The sequence below is a fragment of the Scyliorhinus canicula genome, chromosome 13 (assembly GCF_902713615.1).
Source record: "Scyliorhinus canicula chromosome 13, sScyCan1.1, whole genome shotgun sequence".
Taxonomy (NCBI): Eukaryota; Metazoa; Chordata; class Chondrichthyes; order Carcharhiniformes; family Scyliorhinidae; genus Scyliorhinus; species Scyliorhinus canicula.
Genome location: NC_052158.1, coordinates 145,114,930 through 145,140,139, shown reverse-complemented (window position 1 = coordinate 145,140,139; position 25,210 = coordinate 145,114,930). Strand labels below are relative to the sequence as shown.

General features: G+C 43.9%; 2 protein-coding genes across 2 annotated transcripts in view; one reads left to right on the top strand and one right to left on the bottom strand.

Annotated features, from left to right (window-relative positions):
* Positions 1 to 25,210, bottom strand: part of LOC119975519 (E3 ubiquitin-protein ligase RNF13-like) — a 289,560-nt gene that overhangs the window by 153,933 nt on the left and 110,417 nt on the right. The gene's annotated exons all lie outside the window — the stretch shown is intronic.
* LOC119975521 (chromatin target of PRMT1 protein-like) lies at positions 7,441 to 8,025 on the top strand. The gene has a single exon (XM_038815307.1). The coding sequence runs from the start codon at positions 7,465 to 7,467 to the stop codon at positions 7,798 to 7,800; it is 336 nt and encodes a 111-aa protein (XP_038671235.1). The 5' UTR covers positions 7,441 to 7,464; the 3' UTR covers positions 7,801 to 8,025.

Sequence of the window (25,210 nt, the reverse complement as noted above, 5' to 3'; positions counted from 1 at the left end):
GTAGTACAAAAGTGACAACATTCATTGAGTTGAAATAGTTTGGAATATGTTAAGATTTCAGACTAATTTTAAAACATTTGTGCAAATAAGATACTAAATTATCTGCTAGATTACTATGCTTCTTTATACTTTTGTGCCTTGAAAACAAGCGTAACTATTTGTTTTAGCCGGAAAGATGCTATCCGATAGCTTGATATTTTCTAGTTTTGGTTGCCCATCACAGTTGCGTGACGGGCAACCAATACCATCTGCTGCACTAAAATAAAAAACAAATATCAAGGCAAATTAAAACTCTTGCCCTGCAGCACACTTTTTCCATTCATATCATACATGACACATCACATTTCAGGTGCAAATTAGCTTTTCTGTTCATAGATCATAGAATTTACAGTGCAGAAGGAGGCAATTCGGCCCATCGAGTCTGCACCGGCTCCTGGAAAGAGCACCCTACCCAAGGTTAACACCTCCACCCTATCCCCATAACCCAGTAACCCCACCCAACACTAAGGGACACTAAGAGCAATTTATCATGGCCAATCCACCTAACCTGCACATCTTTGGACTGTGGGAGGAAACCGGAGCACCCGGAGGAAACCCACGCACACACAGGGAGGATGTGCAGACTCCGCACAGACAGTGACCCAAGCCGGAATCGAACCTGGGACCCTGGAGCTGTGAAGCGATTGTGCTATCCACAATGCTACCGTGCTGCCCTGCAATGCTACCGTGCTGCCTATGATATAGCATAGGAACCCATTTAGTTCATTGTGCCAGTTCCTTGGTAGTTAGTTATCCAATTAATCCCTCGTGTTGTTCCTATGTCTAGTCCATTTCATTTTTGCCGCTTCAAATACTTACTCATTTATTTTCAAAAGTTATCATTGGATCTACTTTCACCAATCTGTCAAGCAGTGCATTGGGAAAGAACCTGCATTTAACAGTTTACGAGCAACTTTTTCGGATCTCACCCAATTGGCAATACCTCAAACCTAAAGAAGTGCTGACAGACAATTCTCAGCAGGGCATGACTGTGCATTGGATGGCTCGCAACTCAACACGATAACACCATTAGGAGACGCTGATGTGCAAATTTTCCTGCAAGGGTCACTGGACAGTGATCAAAATTATGGTTTCTGGTTAGTTTCTGTATTCTTCTCTGTACCCATAGACATGAATGACGCTAATGTAGTGCCCCTATCACTGAATTTGTTGAGATGCAGGACACGAATGCAAACTAAGGTTGTATGTATGGCTGAGTCTGTATGGCTGAGCACCTGAATTAATCGGAATTCATTAAAATTTAGTTGATCGTAAAACTATAAACATGTTTTGCTGTCAAAATAATTTTCCAATCTTCATAGAATAGAATCACTGCCGTGCATAAGGAGGCCATTAGGCACATCGAGTCTAAACCAGAGCACCCGGAGTAAACCCACACAGATATAGGAAGAAAGTGCGAACTCTACACAGACAGTCACCCGAGGCCGGAATTGAACCTGGGTCCCTGGAGCTGTGAGGCAGCAGTGCTAACCACTATGCCACTGTTGACGCCCCATGTTGGCAAGGTCTGGACAGTTTTAAGAATTTGTAACGGGAACTAATACGAAGACCTCTGCTTAAATGCACAGTGGACAAAGTGGAACCTTGATGTTTAACTCTAACAAAATTCTTGCCCAATAGGAAGCGCCATTATTTATTTGCAAATGGCACAACCACAGGGGAGGTGAAGATTGAAGGTGGTTACCCAAACATTGGTGTCCAAGTTACGTTATTTTGTCAATATCTGAATTCTTTAGGCAGCACGGTGGTGCAGTGGGTTAGCACTGCAGCCTCACGGCGCCGAGGTCCCAGGTTCGATCCTGGCTCTTGGTCACTGCCCGTGTGGAGTTTGCGCATTCTCCCCGTGTCTGCGTGGGTTTCACCCCTCCACAACCCAAAGATGTGCAGGGTAGGTGGATTGGCCATGCTAAACTGCCCCTCAGTTGGAAAATATGAATTGGGTACTCTAAATTTATTTTAAATATTTTTAAAATCTGCATTCTTCTGCCTGTCTCATCACCGGCATACTACGAATTTTATGAAGTGGTTATATTTGCACAGTTGATCAAACTAAACCCACTGCAAATATTTACGACAAGTGCAAGCACCCTAATAATGGCAAGATAAGTGTTAATGACTGCCAATCAATCTCTGGCACAGACAATGAACTACATATGGCGTCTCATTCATTCAGCTTGCAAATGGTTTTCAAAATTCTCTTTTAAAAAGGTTAACTTTTAAATTTTCATACACTTTATTTATTTTCCTCTCAAGTCCATCTTTCTTTCTCATTCTTTATTCTTTTCCTGTCACTGATTTGATATTAAATTCACCTTCCGCTGTCTTTTATTTTTGCAGGGCTGTGACCAGTTTGCAATTAGCTTTGTGGACAATAATCTTTTGAGCTGAAAAATATAAGGGAAGGAGGCCAGGGGGGATCTTAAGAGACGGGATACACTGCAGTTGTACACTCCTGATCTTTATACCAACGGCCTTTTTTCAGAAATTGGATGCGATTATTGCAAGCTTTGTATGGGTGGGGAAGGTGCAGAGGGTGGGGAGAACCCTGCTATAGAGGCAGAGGCAGCAGGGGGGTTGGGGCTGCCAAGCCTGCTTCATCATTACAGTGCGGCAAATGTGGAAAAGGTGCGACGAAGGTGGGAAGGAGAAGGGGTAGAGTGGGTTAGGATGGAGGAGGAATCTTGTAAGGGATCCAGCTTAAGGCTATGGTGACGGCAGTGCTGCCAATGGCGTCGAGTTGGTATTCAGGAAGCCCGGTGGTGCAGTCTAAGGTGAAGATTTGGAATCAGTTGAGGAGGCATTTTACAGTAGAGGGGATGTCGGTGTTAACGCCACTGCGCGGGAATCATGGGTTTGAACCGGGAGGATTGATAGTGTATACAGGAGGTAGAGGAAGGTAGGGTTGGTAAAGTTGAGGGATCTGTATTTGGAGGAAGGGTTCGCCAGTTTGGAGGAGCTAAAGGAGAGGGTAGAGCTGCCGAGGGGGAGCAAATTCAGGTATCTGCAGGTTAGGGACTTTGCGCAAAAGATCTGGAAGGGATTCCCAATGTTGCCGGGGACTGCTGCTTCAGGATGTGGAAGGGGAGGGAAGAATTGGGGATATATACACACACAAGTGGCTGGGGAAGCAGTGAGGTGAATGGGTGATGACGATCGAGGAGAGATGGGAAGGGGAGATCAATTGGGGAGTATGGAGTGAGGCACTGCGAAGGGTAAAACGGGATCGCCTCTTGTGCAAGGATGAGCCTGATACAGTTTAAGGTGGTGCACAGGGTAAATATGACTTGGACAAGAATTAGTGGGTTCTTCCAGGGGGTGGCAGAGGAGTGCAAGAGGTGTGGGAGGGTGCCAGCGAATCACACGCACATGTTCTGGGTTTGTGAAAAATTGGAGAAGTTGGGCAGGAGTGTTCAAGGTCTTAGCCAGGATAGCGGAGGTGGTGGTGGACCTGGACCTTTTGGTGGCGATATTTGGGATTTCAGAGAAGCCGGAGCTCATCGAGACGAGGAAGACCGATGTCGCGGTCGTCGCCTCTGATTGCCTGGCAGCAAATTTTACTTGTGTCGGTCGGCATCGCCACCGGAGGTTGTGACCTGGTTGGATGACCTGACGACTTCCTGCGGTAGGAGAAGATAAAGCATGAGTTAAGGGGCTCAACAGAGTTTGAGAAAAGGTGGGGGATGTTCGCAACCGTGTTTGAGAAGCTGTTCGTCGCGGGGGAGGGGAGTTAAAAAGGGGGGAAAGTTGTACAAACTATTAGCACTGCTGCCTCACGGCACAGAGGTCCCAGGTTCGATCCCGGCTCTGGGTCAGTGCCCGTATGGAGTTTGTATAATCTCCACATGCTTGCGTGTGTTTCGCCCCCACAACCCAAAGATGTGCAGTGAAGGTAAATTGGCCATGCTAAATTGCCTCAATTGGAAAAAATGAATTGTGCACTCTAAACTTAAGAAAAAAGTTGTACAACTGTATAGTTGATTGTTGTATGGGCAGCACGGTAGCACACGTAGCTAGCACGGTGGCTTCACAGTGCCAGGGTCCCAGGCTCGATTCTCTGCTGAGTCACTGTCTGTGCGGAGTCTGCACATTCTCCCAGTGTCTGCGTGGGTTTCCTCCGGATGCTCCGGTTTCCTCCCACAGTCCAAAGGCGTGCAGGTTAGGTTGATTGGCCATAATAAATTGCCCTTACTATCCAAAAAAGGTTCGGAGGGGTTATTGGGTTGTGCAGACTTGATGGGCCGAATTGCCTCCTTCTGCACTGTATGTTCTAAAGTAAGTTCCCTGAGGTGTTTATTTGCTGTAACCTGTTTTGATACATTTTAAAAAAAAATATAAAGGGAAGGTCAACCAACAGCAAATACCTTTAGAAAACCTGTCACAGAAAAATATGGACTGATATTTGCAAATGTTCTTTCTGTTAAAACTTCCATTCTTTCCCTATTTGAATTAGCTCACCTTGAAGAACTAAACTTGATTACTCTGACCGTGGCCAAACTCTGACCAGCTTTAAAAACACTTCTCCCCGTATGCATGGTTTAGCACAGTGGGCTAAACAGCTGGCTTGTAATGCAGAACAAGGCCAGGAGCGCATGGTCAATTCCCGTACCGGCCTCCCAAAACAGGCGCTGGAATGTGGTGACTAGGGGCTTTTCACAGCAACTTCATTGAAGCCTATTTGTGACAATAAGCGATTATTAGGAATAATTTTTGCCATGTTTGCCAGCCTATATTAATTAAATGGAACACAGCAGTACCTGATAACCCCCTACAGGAGGAAATCTTTAAACTGCTTACTTTTAATAGACAGTGGTTTCCTGTAAACACATTTTTGAAAGTTGCCAGGATAAAATAAAGTTTCATAAAACGTTTAAAAACAACCACATCTAATTTTCCCCCATTACCGGTTTAGTACCAAATGCTAAGCACGGCTTTGAATCATCAACACAACAAATCTTATTTGTTCATTATAGGAACGAGGTGTAGGCCACTCAGACGCTTGAGCCTGCTCCGCCATTCAATAAGATCATGGCTGATCTGATTTTAACCTCAAGTTCACATTCTTGTCTGCGCCCGATAACCTTTTACCCCCTTGCTCATCAGGAATCTAACCAACTCTGTCTTGGAAGATATTCAAGGACTCAGCTTCAAATACCTTTTGGAATAGAGAATTCCAAACTCTCTCAACCCTCAGAGAAAAAACATTTCCTCATCTCTGTCCGAAGTAGGCGATATGTGGAATCGTGACTTTATTCCCAGTGTCTTATAGATTCATAGACGTTGACAGCACAGAAGGAGGCCATTTGGCCCAATGTAGGTTTTTTTAAATTTAGGGTACCCAATAATTTTTTCCAATTAAGGGGTAATTTAGCGTGGCCAATCCACCTAACCCGCACATCTTTGGGTTATGGGGGTGAGACCCACGCAGGCACGGGGAGACTGTGCAAACACCACATGGACAGTGACCCAGGGCCCAGATAACTGTGATCCCAGATCCGCAGCGCCCTCAGGCAGAAGTGCTAAGTACTGCCCCACTGTGCCGCCCCTTGTATTAACTACACCCGTTAACAAAGATCGGAATACACTAATCCTATTTTCCAGCACTTGGCTCATAGCCCTGGAGGTTATGGCAGCACAGGTGAATATCTAAATACTTCTTAAACGTTAGGAGATCTTCTGACTAAACCACCCTTTCAGGCAGCGACTCCCACCACCCTCTGGGTAAAAAGGTTTTTCCTCAACCTCCCTCTTAGCCTTCTCCCTCTTACCTTAACATCTATGCCCCCTTGATATAGACCGCTCTACTAATGGAAAAGGTTTCCTCCTAGCCACCCTAACTATGCCACTCCATCATACAGACCACTAACAGGTCCCTCGCAATCTTTCCTGATCCAACAACAGCTCTAACTTTTCCACATAGCTCAGCCCTACAGTCAAGGCAACATCCTGGCAAATCTCCTCCATATCCTCTCCTATACAATTCCATTCTCCCTGCAATGTGGTGATCGGAACTGCACGCAGTACTTCAGCTGTGGCCTAACCAGTGTTTCATACAGTTCCAGCATGACCTCCCTGGCTCTTGTCCAACCTTGAACTCCAACCTTTATCTACTTTCTCCCCTTCCCTTCTCCTTTCTTTCTCCCCCCGGGGTCTGGCCAAGGATCTTAATATGTAGAAGACATGAAATGACAACAGGAATTGATCCAAGTAATTCATCATATTAGAGTCTGCAAAAAAGACTAAATACTTATCTTAAATGAACTGCCCAAAAGGTATACATTTAAAAAAATAAAAAAAATTTATTGTCCTTTTTCACATTTTTCAACTAAATTTACACCCGACAATAAACAATAATCAGGAACGAATGTAATGTCAATCCCCATATCAATAACAATCCCATCCAAGCACCAAACCCCCAAACATTAGCCCGCATTTTAACATAAACAAATGACAAAGAGGAATCCGGAATCACCCATAGTTACATTACACATACAGTCCCCCTCCCCCCAACCCTCCCAGCCCCCCTAATGTTCGATGTGATCCAATTTTCGAAAGTGCATAATGAATAACGGCCATGAATTGTAGAATCCCTCTATCTAATTCCAGCAGCCTCTCCCCCCCCCCCCAACCACGCCAGGGCACAGGGTGGAGAGGTTGATCTCCACCCTAACAGGATCCGCATTCAGGCGATCAACGAGGTGAAGGCTACAACATCTTACTCAGCGCCCGTTTCCAACCCTGGCTGGTCCGTCACCCCGAACATGGCCTCCCGAGAGCCTGTGTCCAAAAGGGATATATGTTATACTATTATTTATTTTTTTAAACTCAGATATTTTATAACGGGTTTGAAATGATTCTATCGCTAGCTTGCAAATTGTGACCATCATCGTCATGGCATTGGCCAGCATGAAACACCAAATCCCAGTCTTGTAAATAGGACAAATATGTTAAAGGCACGACATAGATGCAATTTGTTGTGCAAGGTGAGGCAACATGTTTTTAACCTAGCTGATGGAAGCATTACAGTTTTTGGAACTCTTAGAAAAAAGTAAGAAACCTTGTGAATATCATTAGAAACATAATCCAGGATATGATCTGATTATTTCCAATATTTTTGTATGATGTTAAGAACAATCTAGCCCTAAATATCTATTGTAAACTGCCTTGTCGTTAAATAAGCTGACAAAGGAGACTGAGGGTAGACTTGATAGAGGTAGACAAGATTAGGATAGGTTTAGGCAAGGTAAACAGAGCAAAGCTATGAAGCAAGGCTATTTCCATTAGTTGATGGTACAGGGCCTAGTGGTACAGAATTAAGGTCTGTGCCACTACAAAGGGTACAGAGGGTTGTTATGAAGATCTTTTTTTTTAAAGACGTAGCGGCTCGTGCTCCGCCCTCCAGCCTGAATGGATTCCGCGCTCCCGCTCCGCCAGCGGCCGTACGGCGCCGCTCTGCCCGCCACAGAGCATCCAAGTCTCATAATGTCTGCCCCATCAACGCCAACAGTTGTGCTGAAAAGCACAACCAAGATGTCACTGAACGAGCGCTTTACCAACATGTTGAAGAACAAAAAGCCTCCAACAGTGAGCATTCGAGCAACGATGCAGCAGCAACAGCTGGCTAGTGCCAGAAACCGCCGATTGGCGCAGCAGATGGAGAACAGGCCCTCTGTCCAAGCTGCTCTGAAGCTGAAGCAGAAGAGTCTGAAACAACATCTAGGTAAGAGCAACATCCAAGCATGATTGGGACGCCCCGTGGGAGCTTTGGCACGAGGACCAATTGTAGGTCGGGGATCTCCAAGAGGAGGTGTGCGCCTTGGTCGTGGAGGAAGAGGTGGCCTGAGAGGAGGGCTCTCTCTCCGAGGTCAGAGTCCAAGAGGTCGTGGTGGAGTTCCAAGATTAGGACTGAAACGAGGTGGAATGACGGGTCGAGGAGGCCTGAGCCGAGGAGGGCCAGGTGGTAGAGGTCGCGGAGGAATAGTGGGCCGCGGTAGAGGTGGCTTCCCCAGTCGAGGTAGAGGCCGGGGGCGAGGAAGAGGAGCGACCCGCCCCCCGCTGACCCGCAAGCAGCTGGACAATCAGTTGGATGCGTACATGTCGAAGACGAAGGGGCATCTTGACTCTGAGCTTGATGCGTACATGGCACAAGCAGACGGCAAAGCAAACAATTAGCGACATTCACTTGGGCAATGCTAGTTTTACTGATAGTATCTGAACTTTGAATTGAGATTCTAGCGAAACTATACAAGAAACGGAAAGACGACTTTTCAGGAAACGATATAAGCTGCATTTGGACTGACAAATAGTCTGATGTCAAAGGGTTTGCTTTTTAATTCCTGTCCTTTGACATTTTTACATTTTGAGAAGTTCATGGTCCTGTTTGGAAACCCCGCTGTTCTTTTCAATTGTGTAATCATCATGACATTGTATAAAGTTTATTCTCTTTCCTTAGAGACTGAGAATATTGTAGTTTCAGAGGTTGTTTTTACTGTGTTAAAACCTTCCCGTCCCTTGTTTTTTTTTTAAGGAGTGCAGACTACATTAACAATCTGCCACATTGTGGCAGAATCCGTTTATCATAAAATTTTAAGAGTTCTAAAAAAAATGAAGATCTTTTTAATGCAGAAAACAGTAATGACCTGTAACTCACTGCATACGAGGGTGGTGGAAGTGGAGACAATCAAAGATTTGCATCAGTATTCACCAAAGAGAAGGAATTGGTGGATGTTGAGTCTGGAGAAGGGAGTGTAGATAGCCTGGGTTACATTGAGATCCAAAAAGACGAGGTGTTGGGCGTCTTGAAAAATATTACGGTAGATAAGTCCCCAGGGCCTGATGGGATCTACCCCAGAATACTGAAGGAGGCTAGAGAGGAAATTGCTGAGGCCTTGACAAAAATCTTTGGATCCTCACTGTCTTCAGGTGATGTCCCGGAGGACTGGAGAATAGCCAATGTTGTTCCTTTGTTCAAGAAAGGTAGCAAGGATATTCCAGGGAATTACAGGCCCGTGAGCCTTACGTCAGTGGTAGGGAAATTACTGGAGAGAATTCTTCGAGACAGGATCTACTCCAATTTGGAAGCAAATGGACGTATTAGCGAGAGGCAGCATGGTTTTGTGAAGGGGAGGTCATGTCTCACTAACTTGAGTTTTTCGAAGAGGTTACAAAGATGATTGATGCAGGTAGGGCAGTGGATGTTGTCTATATGGACTTCAGTAATGCCTTTGACAAGGTCCCTCATGGTAGACTGGTACAAAAGGTGAAGTCACACAGGATCAGGGGTGAGCTGGCAAGGTGGATACAAAACTGGCTAGGTCATAGAAGGCAGAGAGTTGCAATGGAAGGGTGCTTTTCTAATTGGAGGGCTGTGACTAGTGGTGTTCCGCAGGGGTCAGTGCTGGGGCCTTTGCTGTTCGTAGTATATATAAATGATTTGGAGGAAAATACAATTGGTCTGATTAGCAAGTTTGCAGACGATACAAAAGGTTGGTGGAATTGCGGATAGCGATGAGGACTGTCAGAGGATACAGCAGGAGTTAGATCGTTTGGAGACTTGGGCGGAGAGATGGCAGATGGAGTTTAATCCAGACAAATGTGATGTAATGCATTTTGGAAGGTGTAATGCAGGTAGGGAATATACAGTGAATGGTAGAACCCTCAAGAGTATTGAAAGTCAGAGTGATCTAGGTGTACAGGTCTACAGGTCACTGAAAGGGGCAACACAGGTGGAGAAGGTAGTCAAGAAGGCATACGGCATGCTTGCCTTCATTGGCCGGGGCATTGAGTACAAGAATTGGCAAGTCATGTTGCAGCTGTATAGAACCTTAGTTTGGCCACACTTGGAGTATAGTGTTCAATTCTGGTTGCCACACTACCAGAAGGATGTGGAGGCTTTAGAGAGTGTGCAGAAGAGATTTACCAGGATGTTGCCTGGTATGGAAGGCATCAGCTATGAGGAGAGGTTGAATAAACTAGGTTTGTTCTCACTGGAACGACGGAGGTTGAGGGGCGACTTGATAGAGGTCTACAAAATTATGAGGGGCATAGACAGAGTGGATAGTCAGAGGCTTTTCTCCAGTGTAGAGGGGTCAATTACTCGGGGGCATAGGTTTAAGATGAGAGGGGCAAGGTTTAGAGTAGATGTACGAGGCAAGTTTCTTTTACACAGAGGGTAGTGGGTGCCTGGAACTCACTGCCAGAGGTGGTGGTGGAAGCAGGGATGATAGTGACATTTAAGGGGCATCTTGACAAATAAATGAATAGAACATAGAACAGTACAGCACAGAACAGGCCCTTGGGCCCTCGATGTTGTGCCGAGCAATGATCACCCTACTTAAACCCACGTAACCCGTATACCCGTAACCCAACAATCCCCCCATTAACCTTACACTACGGGCAATTTAGCATGGCCAATCCACCTAACCCGCACATCTTTGGACTGTGGGAGGAAACCGGAGCACCCGGAGGAAACCAACGCACACACGGGGAGGACGTGCAGACTCCACACAGACAGTGACCCAGCCGGGAATCGAACCTGGGACCCTGGAGCTGTGAAGCATTGATGCTAACCACCATGCTACCGTGAGGTAGGATGGGAATAGAGGGATACAGACCCAGGAAGCGGGCCAGGGGGGACTGGGTAGAGTAGCCCCCAACCGCGCTGGCACCAATGGTGCCGATTCGTCAGTCACCAGAGAATTGGCGGACCGGCGTTGCGTGGCTCCTGCCTGGCACAGCGATTCTCCAACCCAGCCCCGGAGTCAGCGAATCCCGCCCAATATATTCAATAACTTTATTAATGTTATTACTTTCCTTAATTTATACCACTTTGTTAATTATCCACTCTCTAACCAAAAGCACGGTAGCACAAGTGATTACACTGTGGCTTCACAGCACCAGGGTCCCATCCCTGCTGAGTCACTGTCTGTGCAGAGTCTGCAAGTTCTCCCCATGTCTGCGTGGGTTTCCTCCGGGTGCTCCGGTTTCCTCCCACAGTCCAAAGATGTGCAGATTAGGCAGATTGGCCATGATAAATTGCGCTTAATGACCAAAAAAGGTTAGAAGGGGTTAGTGGGTTACCGGGATAGGGCGGGTGAGGGTTTAAGTGGGTTGGTGCAGACTCGATGGGCCGAATGGTCTCCTTCTGCACTGTTCTATGTTCAATAAGCCTTAAAACACAATACATTCACAATTCATTTTATTTTAATTGCGTTGTAAATAGTAGGATCGTATCTGACTAACGGCTAGTTTGACTTTCAAGTGTTGTGTGTATTAGAATTTTAATCCAGTAAAGATAATGGTTTGTTTAAAAGCAAAACAAATGGCTCAAAATTAAAATCCATTACAAAAAGAATAAATCACGGTAAATGCATATAATACTATTACCCACTTCTTTAGATGTTCTATAAAATGACTTCTTTGACCAAGCTTTTGATCATTTTACCTAATATCGCCTTATGTGGATCAGTGTCATTTGTTTAACAACACTCACATGAAATGCCTTGGATGTTCTACAAGATTAGAGGTGCAAAGGCAAGTTATTGCTTTTGTTGTGATGGGTCTACATTTTCACCAAGAACAGAAATAATCATGAAATGTAGAAACGCGTATTTGAAAACTACAATTCATTTCTTTGCAAATCAACCGAGGAAGAAACTTCAGTTTGAGGAAGCTCACAGACTCGGGAGAACAAAAGGAGCCATCTTCAGATGGGCAGTTGCATTCTGTGACTGTCAGAACAGAGTGTCATTGTCTGAAACTGTTTTGATTACTACCATTGGGCCAACAGCTCATTTGAGAAATTTCTCCGTGGCAGCAACTCCATTGATTCTACCTTCCCCCCCACCCCAGCTCAGTCTCCGATTCTCAGTCTCAGCTATGGCTATGCATGATGTTTTCTTCACCCACTGGACGACTCAGACAGCTTCATTACTTGCTCATCGTTTTTCCTTCTTTGTAGATCTTTCTTGCTATAAAAGAACCTTTGAAGCTTCTGAAAACTGAAAAATAACCCAGCACTAGTATCCTTTGTTTTGACTGCAAAAAAACACCCCGCAGAAAAATTGTGAGATATCAGAACAAACTTTTGATTTCAAAAAATATTCATTCAGACTGCGAGTATCACTGGCAAGACCAGAATTTATTGCCTGTCCCTAATCGTCTGGAGGTGGTGGTGGTGAGTCCCCTTCTTGAAACTTTGCAGTCCACGTGGTATAGGTACACCCAAAGTGGCCCGGTGTCATTGAAGGAATGATGGTATAATTCCAAGTCAGGAGTTATTAGTTGCAATTTTGAATTTTCATTTGTTGTCAGGACAGCCATGGGAAAAATAGAAAGCCCCTGAGACATGACAACGGAGTACCAATTGCATGCTGCACCACAACAGCTCGAAGGTGTGCACACAAGACATTTCCTCAAACCCTTGTTTGGTCTGAGGAATGCTGTGCCACCTTGGTGTCACTTTAAATCTTGAGACGAAGTTCAAACTCCTTGTCCAGCCCATCACAATATTTCATAAATTCAACTTCTGCAGCATTTCCAACCTAACCCTACAAGCATCCACACCTTTGTCAGCTTAAGAATCAATTTCCAAATTGCTCTCTCGGCTGGTATTCCAAGTCTCATGCTACATCAAGCAAAACTCTTGAAATTCCCCCCACTCAAATTCTTACACACTCACCACCATGTCCTGAACAACTTCCACTGACACCCCATTCCCACTTCCACCTCTTTAAGCTCTTGTCCTAGTTTTCAAATCACTATGCAGTCCAGATCTAGCACGACATCCAGCATGCATGCTGGCTCTTGTAATTCTTTTGTGCATTCTCAACTCCTTTGTTCAAAATAGAATTCTCCTAGCCTTTATTCATTATGCAGAATTTCCAGCTACACTTAAACAGGTCACTGAAAGCTATGTGAGGAGGGTTTAAGGATAACCCTTCATTAGATTATTCCTCTTTCACTGATGACACTTAACCTCCTGCTGCATTTTTCCCCTGTGAATATAAAACCAAGAGGTAATTGGGATGGGGGTGATTTAATATATCATGCATCACCATTTTATTCCACTGCTCATCCAAAACTCTGCTGTCCCCATCTTAACCCGTTCCAAATCTTGTTTACCCATTATGCATACACTTATGGACCTTACTTGGCTCCTCGTCCAACAATGTCTCAATTTTAAAATCCTCATCTTCAATCCACTCCCCGTCTCTATAAGCTCCTATAGCCCTACAAACCTTATCCTACACTTCTGGACTCTTCTACATTCCTGATTTTAATCATTTCACCATTGGCAACTGGAATTCATCCACTAAACCTATCCATTTGTACATTACTCGTCTTCTAAGATGCTCAACATCACTCTCAAGTGCCTTGGGATATTTTACTACTTTAAACATGCTTATACAAGTCAAAGTTTTTGTTGGCAATATAAAGCACCAATGGTTCAATAGACAGCTTCTACGCTATCTAAACCTAATTTTAATCACAACAAACATCCCCACAGACTTTTATATCAATGGCAGTTAATGATTTATTGGAGCAAAATCTCAGCACATCATTTTTATATGAGATAAACAACACACATAGGGCACCACTGTGTTGAGTTGAAGACCTAACTGGATTTAATAAACAAGTTTCATGCTGCATGATTTGAGTACAGTCAACATGAATGGAGTAGGCCCTCTGGCTGCAGAAAATCCACAATGCAGACTTAAATCAGTGCAAGGATCCTGTTCAAATGTACATACTTCAGCACAAGGTCATTAATTTGCCCTTATTAACTGGCTGATTAAAATAAAATTTCAACAGTACTTGAAAAACGTCCATAATATTTTTCTCAACAGAAAGCTGAACACGTCAAAATGTAGTTGTTTCTTATATTTGCACTTACTGACCAAGATAGCCTGTGTTAGCAATATGAACAGGAGCATTATGGAAACAAAGAATACAGTCAGTCTACTATTCCCACTCTCCAACGTCTACCGACTTCCCACCACAAACCTACACACAGGAAAAAGTGATGTTAATTTACTTGACACCAATGATCCCACATAGCTGCTCAGCCGCACAGCAACCTGAAAGGGACCATGCAAGCCTTGTTCAATGTTAAATACTGTGCATGCATGGCCACCAATTTCTAAGGTACAGCGCACTGAAAATATATATATTTTGTTTTAAACAGGAAACTCTGCTCAGCTCTGGCTTATTATCCAAGATGTGAACCAGCAGCAGATCCACAGTAAATAGATACCCTGCCAGTTTTGTACTAGTCAGACTAGTAAAGAACGAAGAATTGCAGAAAATACCTACCAACCCTCGCTAATTTTTAATAACTAATTTGTGACGAAACTGGTGCACAGCTATTTTCTGATCCAAAGATATTACTTGATGCTATTTTAACTTTGTTTTAAATACGTTTGAATAACGTTTTGAGATAAGCAGTTAATCTTGCGTTGAGATCAAAGCAAAATACTGCAGGTGCTAGAAATCGGAAATAACTTTGGTAGAAGGGTCTTATGGACTTGAAACATAAACTGTTCCTCTTTCCACAGATGCTGCCAGACCTGCTGAGTTTATCCAGCAATCTTTGGTTTTATTCATTAGGTAGTTTGGTTGGATAAAGGAGGGTGCGGGACCAAAGAGAAATCCAGATGAAAATTTTTAAAACATTTTATTTTAAGAAGTCAAGCTTAAATAATGTATTCTAGTCACACATTTAATTTATTCTTTGTAATTCAAATTCTTGAAATATGAAGCATTACAAGAACAATCACACAACAGAGGTGGATCTTGTGGAACGATCAATGGCTTTAAATTACTTGTTACAAATTGTGTTGATCTTCTGGGAGTCAGTAAAATTTCTGTCCCAACTTTACTCTAATTTGAAGCAGAAGATTAATTTGTAATACATTCCATTTCAATATTTTTTAAAAATCTATTGCCTTTGCTTCAAGTTTCAATGTATACCACCACTTTTACATTGAAGCAAATTGGTTCTGGATGCACATCACTGGCAGCATAATTCAGAATCCTGTGTGCACTGAAGCCAAAAGGTGCCGGACCCTCTCCAGGAGGTTGTCTCACACTGGTTCCAGCTCCAAGCATGCAGCATAAATTCAGATTTTGACTCTCCATGAACTCTGATCTCTCATCCATGAAATCAAATATAGATGCGCTATCTCCAGTTCTAAGTACTGCTCTTGTTGAGATTTCAACAGTTACCAGAGAGACAGGCTTCATTGGCCTGAACAGTTTTTTGTTCTTGACTTTAAGTCCTGTGTGTAGGCCACTTCTATCCATCATTTCAGTGTTAATTAATATGTTTTCACTGCAGAAACCAAATATCCTCAGTGCGCATCATCTTTTAATGTCCACAGCCATGGCAGGGGCACAGGCAGAGCCCAGTAAAAGGCAAAAGCAGCAATGTCCTTCCTGTGCAAAGCAGCTGCCTCCTCACTCTGTGCTGTCAAGAGCTTGCCTTGCATTTTCAATGCAGCCAGAGCAAACAGCGCAGGTGTCCTGCAACAACAGTGGAAAAGGGCAGCATGTGACATTATGGTTAGCACTGCTGCCTACGGCGCTGAGAACCCGGGTTCGAATTCCCACCATGGGTCACTGTCTGTGTGGAGTTTGCACTTTCTCCCTGTGTCTGCGTGGGTTTCACCCCCACAACCCAAAGATATGCAGATTAGGTGGATTGGCCACGCTAAATTGCCCCTTAATTGGAAAAACATTTATTGGGTACTCTAAATTTTAAAAAAAACAGTGGAGAAGGAGGGTGAGCAGAAGAATGTAGGATTTATCTAGCTAATTCAGATGAAAACTTTGAACACATTGTGTGATGCACTGGATATAATCTTTAGAATAATCTTTATTGTCACAAGTAGGCTTACATTAACACTGCAATGTAGTTACTGTGAAAAGCCCCAAGTCACCACATTCCGGCGCCTGCTCGGGTTCACAGAGGGAGAGTTCAGAATGTCCAAATTACCTAACAAGCTCGTCTTTCGGGACGTGTGGGAGGAAACCGGAGCACCCGGAGGAAACTCACACAGACACAGGGACAACATGCAAACTCCGCATGAAGCTGGGAATCGAACCTAGGACCCTGGCACTGTGAAGCAGCAGTGCTAACCATTGTGCTACCATGCCGCCCATCTTTGAACTATGGGAGGAAACTGGAGCATCCGGTGGAAACCCGCACAGACACGGAGAACTCCACATAGTCTCCCGAGGTCGGAATTGAACCGGGACCCTGGAGCTGTGAGGCAGCAGTGCTAACCACTGTGCCAAAGTTCTACATTTGGTGCCTATTATAGATAAATATTCAAATCCAAAAATACGTGCTTAACTGAAGTCTCCCTTAAATTTTTTGAAGGGGTTAGGGACAGGTGATCTTGATTAAAGGTTTGTGTGGGAGCAAGATTGTAATGGTAGAAAACTAATCACCTGTTACCCTACACAACAGGAGGCTAGATCCTTTAAATGTTTATCCTGCTCAACCACCTTAATGGCAGGATGCGAGCAATTTGTAGATCACAAAGCGATGAATGAAAATGTTGTTGCTGCCGTTGAGGTGTTTTTCGATATACTCCTGGAACTCGAGCATTTAAATGAGGCACAGATTCAGAAATCAAAATTTTCCCTCACGGACGGCGCAGTAGCACAGTGGTTAGCATGGTTGCTTCACAGCACCAGAGTTCCAGGTTCGATTCCCGGCTTGGGTCACTATCTGTATGGAGTTTACACGTTCTCCCCGTGTCTGCGTGGGTTTCCTCCGGGTGCTCGGTTTCCTCCCACAGTCCAAAGATATGCACGTTACGTGGATTGGCCATGATAAATTGCCCTTGGTGTCCAAAAAGGTTAGGTGAGGTTACTGGGTTACAGGGAGAGGGTGGAGGTGTGTGCTTGGGTAGGGTGCTCTTTCCAAGGGCTGATGCAGACACGATGGGTCGAATGGCCTCCCTCTGCACTGTAAATTCTATGATTCTATGACTTCAAAGTGTGGGGAGAATCCTTTATTTCTGAGCATATATAAACTTAGCACAGTTTTCCGATTAAAGGACAATTTTAGCGTGGCCAATCCACCTACCCTGCAAATCTTTGGGTTGTGGGAGTGAGAACCACACAGACAGGAGGAGAATGTACAAACTCCACACGGACAGTGACGCGGGGCAGGGATAGAACATGGGCCCTTGGCGCTGTGAGACATCAGTGATAACCACTGTGCCGCCCTTTCTTAGCATGTTTCAATCCTTGTGTTCAGTATTGAGGTGTCTCATGTAAGCAAACCATCGCTTCTGATGAGCGGGAGTAATTGTCTATCTACAATATGTGGTAAATTAGCACATACTCATTAATACTCTTATTAACTCGAGGAACTAATACATGCCCTCTGGTTGTCTCCTAGTCTTCAGATACCTCTTATTAGTGAGACTTAGGATTTAAATAACAAATCATGTTTATTAAAAGCTAAATATAAAAGTCACTACAGATATTATTTCATTTTTTAAAAAACTTTCAAACTTGTATCTTTTCAACTACAATAATCTTACTCAAGACACTTGGTTTTAACATACCAGATATAGATTCAAAACCAGCAACTGCAACATAAACATGTATGGGAGATTAGCTAGCTCTCATCGTTTCCATGCATCTACTAGCCCACAAATTGAAATTCAGGAAAACAGGAACACATGAAAAAAAATGAAAAATGAAAATCACTTATTGTCACGAGTAGACTTCAATGAAGTTACTGTGAAAATCCCCTAGTTGCCACATTCCGGCGTCTGTTCGGGGAGGCTGTTACGGGAATCGAACCATGCTGCTGGCCTGCTTGGTCTGCTTTCAGAGCCAGCGATTTAGCCCAGTGTGCTAAATAGCCCCATAATAAGCATGGTTTATAAACCTGCCTAACCATTTGAATTTAGAAGGCCAAAGGGTAATGTAGAGAGCTTTCATATACATCCAGAACACAGCAGTCCGAAAAGAAAATCCAAAAGCTGTACAGGATCCACAATCCCAACAGGGCAGCAGGGTAGCATGGTGGTTAGCATAAATGCTTCACAGCTCCAGGGTCCCAGGTTCGATTCCCGGCTGGGTCACTGTCTGTGTGGAGTCTGCACGTCCTCCCCCTGTGTGCGTGGGTTTCCTCCGGGTGCTCCGGTTTCCTCCCACAGTCCAAAGATGTGCGGGTTAGGTGGATTGGCCATGCTAAATTGCCCGTAGTGTCCTAATAAAAGTAAGGTTAAGGGGGGTTGTTGGGTTACTGTTATAGGGTGGATACGTGGGTTTGAGTAGGGTGATCATGGCTCGGCACAACATTGAGGGCCGAAGGGCCTGTTCTGTGCTGTACTGTTCTATGTTCTATGTTCTATGTTCTAAAGCAAGTCAACAGCCACTAAATAGAATCCATAGAAATGAATCTGAGTGTAGGAGCCATTCAGACCAGCAAGTTTGCACAGACTATCTGAAAAAGCACTCTACCTAGGCCCACTCCCCCATCCTATCCCTGAAACCCTGTGCATTGATTGTGCCAATCCACCTAACCCGCACACCTTTGGACTGTGGGAGCAAACTGGAGCACCCGGAGGACACCCACCCAGAAACGGGGAGAATGTTGAAACTCTGCCCAGTCACCCAAGGCCGGAATGGAACCCAGGTCAGCTGATGCTGAGAGACAGCACCCCTAACCACCGCGCCACACACTTCTTCAACATTATGAAACAAATCTACATCATCCAAGAATTTCAATATGTCAGCCAGAGTTACTTTGAAGAAGGATATGACAGCAACTCCAACACGGTAGCATTGTGGATAGCACAATCGCTTCACAGCTCCAGGGTCCCAGGTTCAATTCCGGCTTGGGTCACTGTCTGTACGGAGTATGCACATCCTCCCCGTGTGTGCGTGGGTTTCCTCCGGGTGCTCCGGTTTCCTCCCACAGTCCAAAGATGTGCAGGTTAGGTGAATTGGCCAAGATAAATTGCCCTTAGTGTCCAAAATTGCCCTTAGTGTTGGGTGGGGTTACTGGGTTATGGGGATAGGGTGGAGTTGTTGACCTTGGGTAGGGTGCTCTTTCCAAGAGCCGGTGCAGACTCGATGGGCCGAATGGCCTCCTTCTGCACTGTAAATTCTATGAAACACCCGGTTAAAGTCCAACAGGTTGAAACTTGTTGGACTTTAACCTGGTGTTCGAAGACTTCTTACGGTGCCCACTCCAGTCCCAACGCTGACATCTCCACATCATATATATTTAACAGAATTGATTATTCCAATACCTTGAACAGTGCTATTCAGTATTTATTTCATTTCAGAAGTTTTTGTTTTTAGTATCTGTGATGTATGAATACAGTGGCCCAATGCTTAGTTCACTTTTGTGGGTTTATATAAAAAACCCACCAGGAGGTTCACAGCATCCTTCAGAAGCCTAGTCCCTGCCACAATATCAGGAAATTATATTGCAAAGAAATTGAGAAGCAGCGATGTCACATCCTACCACTGACCTGGTGCAACAAATTGATGCAACAAGTTAATCAACAAACAAGTTACATCTATTGGAAAAGTGGGGGCAGGGGGAAAGAAAGCAAGATCTTTTTGCTTGTTTCTCATCTATTGCAGAGAGGGTCCGCAGTTTGTTTGAACCTCACCATTGCCCAGCCTCATCATGATCAGCATCAGGAAGTATGATGCAAGTGTGAATGAACATGGTCGGTATTTTTATAAAATATACATTTTCTTTAAATTACTATGGATTAGGATATCATTTTAAAAAGTCCACCACTTTGTCTTCTTTAGCTGTGTGCAATAAGACTCTCAAAATAGCCTCAAGTATCAAAAGGAACATCACAGGTTCATGATACATGTTCATGGGCGGCACGGTAGCACAGTGGTTAGCACTGTTGCTTCACAGCGCCAGGGTCACAGATTCGATTACCGGCTTGGGTCACTGCCTGTGCGGAGTCTGCACGTTCTCCCTGTGCCTGCGTGGGTTTCCTCCAGGTGCTCCGGTTTCCTCCCACAAATCCCAAAAGACGTGCTTGTTAGGTGAATTGGACATTCTGAATTCTCCCTCCATGTACCCGAACAGGCGCCGGAGTGTGGCGACTAGGGGCTTTTCACAGTAACTTCATTGCAGTGTTAATGTAAATATACTTGTGGCAATAATAATTATACCGAAAGATTACAGTAATAATTGTCTTGTCATTCGAAAATTAGTCAATATATTATTCCTACTCAAGGTATAAACTCAGCAAGCACTGAATTATTTAAGTGCATTATTGCTTCCATGGCAAAATTTTGCTATGTTGAACTGAATTTTCAAATGTTTAGCATACCCTATACAGAACAAAGTCATGGGCCATTTAAAATACTGAAATGTAATGTCATATCATTAATTTTTAATCAGTATTTATTCAACTCAAGTTACCCTCTTACACATACAGCAATTGCAAACAAACACAAATTAAAAGACACTGTAGAGATATTACTGGAGAGGAAGTAACGCCTACAAATTTGTGTTTCAAAGTGATTAAGAACTAAATGAATACTGCTTTTTTGTTGGCTGCTGGTTGCACAAACCCTTCTGGCTTAGTAAGTTTATCCCACGAGTGCAGGTCTTGATATTTGATCTGTGGTCAGCTAGTTGATCTCAGCTGGGGCGTTGCTACGGGCACTATCACTGACCATAGCACACTAAGATCCGCGACGCCACAAATGGTCATGCCTCATGCCTTTGGTAGCCATCAAGCAAGCTTCACTGCGCATGAGGACAGATGACAGCAGGATAGAGTTCAGTTGCAATGTCTCCAGCACGAAAATAGGCTGTAGAATGTGTAACCACTCGAAAGCTTGTGTGGGATACCAGAGGAGAGCTACAAACTGCGACTCCGTCTGGACTCTGGCTTGAGGGAGAAAAGGAGAAGACTGGCTTTTTAAAAGAAATGCTTTACTTTTGCCTCACATGGTTTCAGGTTTAATTAAGAGATACAGGGGGTGGCACAATGGTTAGCACTGCTGCCTCCCGGCACCAAGGACCCGGGTTCGATCCCAGCACCGGGTCATTGGCCACGTGGAGTTTGCACATTCTCCCCATGTCTGCGTGGGTCTCACCCCCAGAATCCATAAATCTGCAGGGTAGCTGGATTGGCCATGCTAAATTGCCCCTTAATTGGAAAAAATATATAATTGGTTACTAAAAATTAAGAGATACAGAAAAATATTATTGATCGATCTGACAATTTAATTGAATCATTGCTGGCTTCTTCGGAGCTGAACCAAAAAGACAACTAAAATTCGAGACATGAAAGAAAATAAACGGAAGGGTAATGCATGTTGGTGGGGGGGCGGGGAGAACACATCTAATTAAAAATCTACAAAGGGAAGGAAAGAAAAGGAAAATAAAGCATAAATCAGTAAGTAAAAATTCAGAAATGATTGAGAGATTTGAAAAGATGAAAATGAGTACAAAAGGATGACGGACAATAGAAAGCTCTGTACAGATTCAATTATAAAAATTATTTACTGAGACTTAATAACCCAAAACTATTTGTTGGAATCCAAGCTTATCATGTGATTAGGCAACATAAATCTATAATATTAAAGCAAACAGTACAATTCTTTGTTCACAGGGATCTTGAATCCTTTTCAAAGCAAAACCCGTTAGTGTAGCTTTTTTTTTTAAACCTCACCTCGCATCAGCTTTTATACTTTTTTGTCAAAATGTTCAAACAAACTTATTGATACTGGAATGAAAGTTTCTGCTTTTATTACTGATACTAGAATATGGGTTAGTAACATGTGTTTTTCTGGCATTTTGAAGATGTCCCAATAAACTTTGACAAGAGCCATGTAGAGGTATTAGGACAGGTGTCCAAAGGCTGGGTCAACAAGGCATATTTTAAGTAGCAACTTAGACAAGAGAAAGACAAATAGGATTAGGGAGGGAATACCCGAAATTGGAGCCTTGGCAGCTGAAGACGCAATTGCTAATGGCAGAGCGATGAATACCAGAGACACAAGAGGCTAGAATTGGTGGGTAAATTCCTCCTCTTCTTGCGCACGGCTTAGTCTAATCCAACTAAAGGTGCTGCATAGGGCGCATATGACCAGGCTGAGCCGGTTCTTTGGGGAAGAGGACAGGTGTGGCAGGTATTCGGGGAGCCCAGCGAATCACACCCACATGTTCTGGGCGTGTCTGCATTGGAGGGTTTCTGGAAGGGGATGGCGGGGACCTTGTCCAAGGTGGTCGGCTCCAGGGTGGAACCAGACTGGGGGCTCGCCATTTTTGGGGTAGCATCGGAGTCGGGAGTGCAGGAGGCGAGAGAGGCCGGTATTCTGGCCTTTGCATCCCTAGTAGCCCAGCGAAGGATTCTTTTACAGTGGAGGGATGCGAAGCCCCTGACTCTGGAATCCTGGATTAACGACATGGCTGGGTTCATTAAACTGGAGGGGGTCAAGTTTGCCCTGAGGGGGTCGGTGCAAGGGTTCTTCCGGCGGTGGCAGCCTTTTCTTGATTTCCTGGCGGAGCATTAGAGGGTGGTCAATTTCAGCAGCAACCTGGGTATGGTCAGCATACATGAGGAATCTGGCATGAATTTGGATGATGTCACTGATGCACAGTGTAGATAATAAAAAGATGCTAAATAGAAGATGTGTGTCAAGGACAGAACATTGTGGGGCTCCAGAGGCAATAATAATAATCTTTATTGTCACAAGAAGGCTTACATTAACACCGCAATGAAGTTACTGTGAAAAGCCCCTAGTCGCCATGTTCCAGCACCTGTTCAGGTACACAGAGGGAGAATTCATAATGTCCATATTACCCAACACCACGTCTTTCGGGACTTGTGGGAGGAAACCCACGCAGACACAGGGAGAACGTGCAGACTCCGTACAGGCAGTGACCCAAGCCGGGAATCGAACCTGGGACTGTGAAGCTAACCACTGTACTACCGTGCCGCCCATGGTGCAGTAACAGGAAAGAAGCCAGTGCAGGAAATTCTATGACAACTGAATAGATAGAAATTGAACCAGATGAGGGCAGAGGCACCCAGCTGGACAACAGAAGAAAACCATTTAAATACAGATGATGAGTTAAACTGTGGCAAAGACTGCAGAAGCATCAGGAGCTAAAGTTCAAATTGGTCACAGTCACATACAATTTAATGTGTGACTTTGATAAGAAAGCTCTTCGGTACTTTGCCAACTGACCATACTTCAAGTACGAGACTCAACGGACTGCATTAAAAGGCCATTCAATTTTGGGTGCATCACAACAAACAATGACCATGCCATCAGGCATCCTTACATATGGATATTTTGTTATGCTAAAAGATGCTATGAATTCAAGTTGTCAGCCATGGCTCAGTTAACATTGTCACCTGTGAGTCAGAAGGTTGTGGGTTTAAGTCCCACTTCGCAACTTGAGAACAATAGTCAAGACCGACATCCCAGTGCAGTAATGAGAGAGTGTTACACTGTCATAGGCACCGTCTTTCAGATGAGATGTTAAATAAAGCCTTCTCTGTTGGATGTAAAAGATGCCGAGGCACTATTTTGAAGTGGAGACACGTTTTGGCAGATTGGATTTGTTTATTGTCCCGTGTACCCGAGGTACAGTGAAAGGTATTTTTGTGTGAGCAGCTCAGACAGATCATTAAGTATGAAGAAAAATAAAATCAAAAGAAAGTATGTAATAGGTACACAATGTAAATACATAGACACTGGCATCAGGTGACGCATACAGGGGTGTAGTATTAATCAGGTCAGTCCATAAGAGGGTCGTTTAAGAGTCTGGTAACAGCGGGGAAGAAGCTGTTTTGCAACTGTTTATGGTGTTCAGATTTTTGTATCTCCTGCCCAATGGAAGACGTTATCCGAAGATGGAAGTTATCCAAAGTACTGGCTAATATTTACCCTTTAATCAATACCAAAGTAGATTACCAGATCATTATCGCAATGCTTTTTGTGGCAGCTGGCTGCACACAAATCTGCTGTCAAAATATCCTACACTGCAACACAGTGACTACAGTTGTAGCAGTACTTAATTAGCTGTACAGCACTTTGGATGTCCTATGGTTGTGAAAGACACTAGAAACATGCAAGTTTTTTTCCCCATTACCGTAATACATTTCCAACAACTGCAGCTAATTTCCCCTTTTCTAGCCCAGGGAAACAAAAGCAAACTGCAGTGGCCCTTTATTACTTGCATTCATGACTCATCAACAATAAGGGATTGATCCTGGATCCTCGTTTTACATGAATCAATAACAAAGCACGTACTGCATCTAACCACAGACATCACTTGGGCTCTTTGTTCTTTGAGAAATGCACATTTTCTAACCACATCAATATAAAGGATTGTGTTGAATAAAGGATTCATTGGACTGAGTAAATAGGCCACGTTTCACATTTTCAGGCAATCTGATTTCTATTCTGCATTGCAGATTAAAAAAAACATCAAGTGAAACATCAGTAGCATTTTGCAACTAGTGCAAATTCTTGGGATCAGTACAAGCATTTTCTTCTCCCGACCAAGCATCCAAATTATGCTGGTGCAAGATTAATTTGGTATATTTTACAAAGCAGATTTATGACACAAGGTAGCCAGAGGATTCTCAAAATGCACATCCACTGACTGGCAGTGAGTTTGATAATATTGTTTTGAAGTATCAATTGGGAATGGATTTGTTTAAAATATAAAAGCTCGCCTTAATAATTGTGAGCATAGGTCATGTTTAAGTGGTATTAGATATCAGAGTTTGGTGCAATATTCCCCCTCATCACCGTCCCAGCTCCACCTCCTCTGAAACTATGTCAAAGATTCAAATCTTCACATCATCTGAGAGATTAAAACCTAGTTTACGGTAATATCATTCAATCACATCTCATGTAAGTAGCGTTCCAGTGTTTTCCAAACCATCTCATACCGAAATCCAATTCTTCAACCTGTAACCCAATCCCACCTATTACATGCTTTGGTACTGATCCGATCCAAATAAGCAGTTAATGTGATTCAATTCACAGCATCAGAATAATCTTTCTCCGTTAAGGGAGTCCATTGATTTAGATCACAGTTTCACTGAATGTTAAACAGAGAGCAGAGGGCATCACCTTCAGCATTCATGCCAACAAAAACTGGAACTCCCTC